This window comes from Hippopotamus amphibius, chromosome 3 (genome assembly GCF_030028045.1).
Source record: "Hippopotamus amphibius kiboko isolate mHipAmp2 chromosome 3, mHipAmp2.hap2, whole genome shotgun sequence".
Classification (NCBI taxonomy): Eukaryota; Metazoa; Chordata; class Mammalia; order Artiodactyla; family Hippopotamidae; genus Hippopotamus; species Hippopotamus amphibius.
This window is the reverse complement of record NC_080188.1, coordinates 111,223,817-111,227,000: the sequence shown is the minus strand read 5'-3', so window position 1 is coordinate 111,227,000 and position 3,184 is coordinate 111,223,817. Positions and strand designations below refer to the sequence as shown.

The 3,184-nt window shown below is 35.5% G+C and overlaps 1 protein-coding gene across 1 annotated transcript; it reads right to left on the bottom strand.

Annotated features, from left to right (window-relative positions):
- Positions 1 to 1,107: 1,107 nt before the first annotated feature.
- Positions 1,108 to 2,049, bottom strand: LOC130849296 (olfactory receptor 8K5-like). Its single transcript, XM_057728091.1, has one exon. The coding sequence runs from the start codon at positions 2,047 to 2,049 to the stop codon at positions 1,108 to 1,110; it is 942 nt and encodes a 313-aa protein (XP_057584074.1).
- Between the last annotated feature and the right edge of the window lie 1,135 nt (positions 2,050 to 3,184).

Sequence of the window (3,184 nt, the reverse complement as noted above, 5' to 3'; positions counted from 1 at the left end):
ATTTCAGTGCTCTTGCAAGAGGGAGTCCACCTGGTTATTTTTTAATATTTTATTTGTCTCCTCAAAAAGTTAGTGTTTTTATTAAATCATTCAGTATATTGAAAATATTTATAAAATATTTTAAAGTCCTTGCCCAATAATTGTATCATCTCTGCCATTTCAGAATCTATTTCAATCATCTTATTGGTGGGGTCATATATTCCTGCTTTCACAGGTGTCTAGTTTGTAATTAGATGCTAAATATTGTGAAAAAATTTATGCTAATGAGTGCTGCAATTTTTTTCTGTCTTCCTAAAAGAATATTAAATGTTTTAAACAAGGATTAGCTGGCTCTTTTTGAGCCTTGTTTTCAAACTATATGAGTAGGAGTCTAAAGTAGTTTTTGCCTCTGAGATCTCCACTGGATGCCCAGGTGTCGAACAAGGATTCTACTCTCTGGCTTTTGGAACACTGCTGCATGTCTTCCTGTCCTGTGCAATCTCTTGGTTTATTTAGCCTACAACTTCATGATCATTCTATTAACAGACGTATGGACTTTCTCTGCAAGCATGCTTAAGTTAGTGTTCAACCACCAACTCAAGGAGACCATGTAATATAATTACTTTGAATGAAAATAGATTCAATTCTCCAAAGGCAGAGATTGGCAGAATGATTTTTTTTTTTAAATTGTGATCAAGCTATCTGCTGACTGTAAGAGATTCTTTGTTTACACTGTTCTTTATGTTCAGAAAATACAATGAAAAACAAGATTGAAAATATACCTGCCCTACAAACAAACAAACAAAAAAACCTGGCAGAAAAAAGCACACAGTTTACTAACTTAGAGTTTTAATAAGTGTTTCCATTGGTAGAGATGTGGGGTTTTTTTATAGTTGTTAAAGGAAACATTGAATCAACATCAAGGGATGATGGGGAGGAAGTGACATTTAACTGAGATCTAAAATATGAGGATTAATTAGGCTGACTATAAGGGAAACAATGTATTTGTCTGTACATTTCAATTAGCCTTTGCTCTGGAGCCAATAATAATGTAATTAAATTTATTAGAAACATAAAATGACACTTGCCATTATGATTGTTTATTAAAACAATATTTCATATTTGATATTAGGTACAAAGTTTGCCTTTACTCTTAAAGACCCTGTGTAAGGCATTCTTTACTTCTTTGTTTCTTAAACTGTAGATCAAGGGATTAAGCATAGGGATCACTAAAGTATAAAACACAGAGGCTATTTTATCGGTATCAAAGGAGTGAGTGGAGTTAGGCTGCATGTACGTAAATAGTAGAGACCCATAGAACACAACCACCACCATCAGATGAGAACCACATGTGGAGAATGCTTTTTTCCTGCCCTCTGCAGAATGTATTTGGAAAACCACTCTCAGAACTAGTATGTAGGACACTAGGATGACCAGGAGGGAAGAGAACAAATTAAATGCTGAAAAGAGTATGATTAACAATTCTATTTCTTGTGCATTTGAGCACAGCATAAGTAACAAGGGAACATCATCACAGTAGAAATGACTAATGACATTAGAGCCACAAAAGGTCAATGTAAAAATCTTGCTAGTGAACATTAGTGCCTGCAAGGTACTGTAGAGGTATGGAATGCCTACCAGCACATGACAAAGTCTCTGGGACATGATAACATTGTAGAGCAGAGGGCTACAGATGGCCACATAGCGGTCATAGGCCATGGACGACAAGATAAAAAATTCACTGATAATGAACAGAAGGAAGAAAGACAACTGTGTGGCACATGCATAATAGGAAATGGTATTTTGATCCACAACAAAATTTACCAGCATCTTGGGACAAATAACAGTAGAATTACCAAGATCAATGGAAGCCAGGTGTTTGATAAAAAAGTACATTGGTGTGTGTAGGCGGGAATCCACTTGGGTCAAGATGATCATGCCCAGGTTTCCCACCACTGTGATTATGTAGATGATGAGGAAAACCCCAAAAAGGGGGGCCTGTAGCTCAGGCTGCCTTGTGACTCCCATCAGAATGAATTCAGTCAGTGATGAGAGATTCTGTTGGCCCATTGAGTACAGTCAGCTTTTCTGGAAAGAAATGGAGAGTTTGTTCTTAACTTTCATGTGGTGTCATCTTAATAAAGTATAACATTTATAGACAGAGTGAATTTTTTTATTTTATAATAGGGGATAAAGAAGTAATTTACATATCTGATTTTGAAACTAAAATGAATGATAGAATCTTCTACTTCCCAAGAAGGGGAATTCATGTGAAACCACATGCACTGTTACTAGAACTTAAACTCTAAATGGAGTCAGCAATATTTGTAACATGTGCACTGATTAAAAAGCACCATATAGGTACGAATATAGAAATATTAGACTTCATTCATCTCTACAAGGTATTGCAGTTTTCTTTAGCACATTTCCATTTTTGTCTGAGAATTCTTGTGGAGTTTTCAAATTGTAAACTAGTGTAAAGAGAGAACATAACACTGTAATTTTAGAATATATGTTCCACCATCTGCATTTCATAACTTTTACATGGGAAGTTAGTAAAACAAAGTGGATAATGAACTTGCCTTAGTTTAATCCACCTGAATTTTCTTCCTTTCACATTCAGTTTCTCCTCCATGAAATCTGGAACTCTAAGTATGATTTTCAGTTGGAGTAGTAATTGGATTTAAAAAAACTTGATCAGATAAAATGCAGGACAGAATTCTTATAATGTAATAGAAATGCTAGCTTTAGCCTGCACAGTCCAAATGAGCCAAGGAACACACTTCTCCCTATCAGGTGAAACTTCTGGGAGCTATTGATGTAAATAATTGATCAGTTGATCTAAGAAAGAAATGGAAGATTTTATTTGAACCAAATTAAGGATTATAACCCAGGAATAGTCTCTTGGAAAGCTCTGGAACTGTTCAATCTATTAAATGTCAAAGCACAGTTGTATAAGTTTTTGAGACAGAGGGCTGAATATGAAATAATGTATTACTGACAGCAATATGCAATTACACATCCAGATGTACGTGTACAAAGTGAATGGTGGGCCATAGGTCATTGTGGCCCCTTACAAGATTAAGAAGGAAAGTTATCTCCTAAGGGTTTATCTTGCTGATCCAGAAGAATATTTCTCTTTATGGTTGAGTAGATGTTTCTGCTGATGGGGGAGGTTTGGCCTATGCATAATGCAATGAACAGT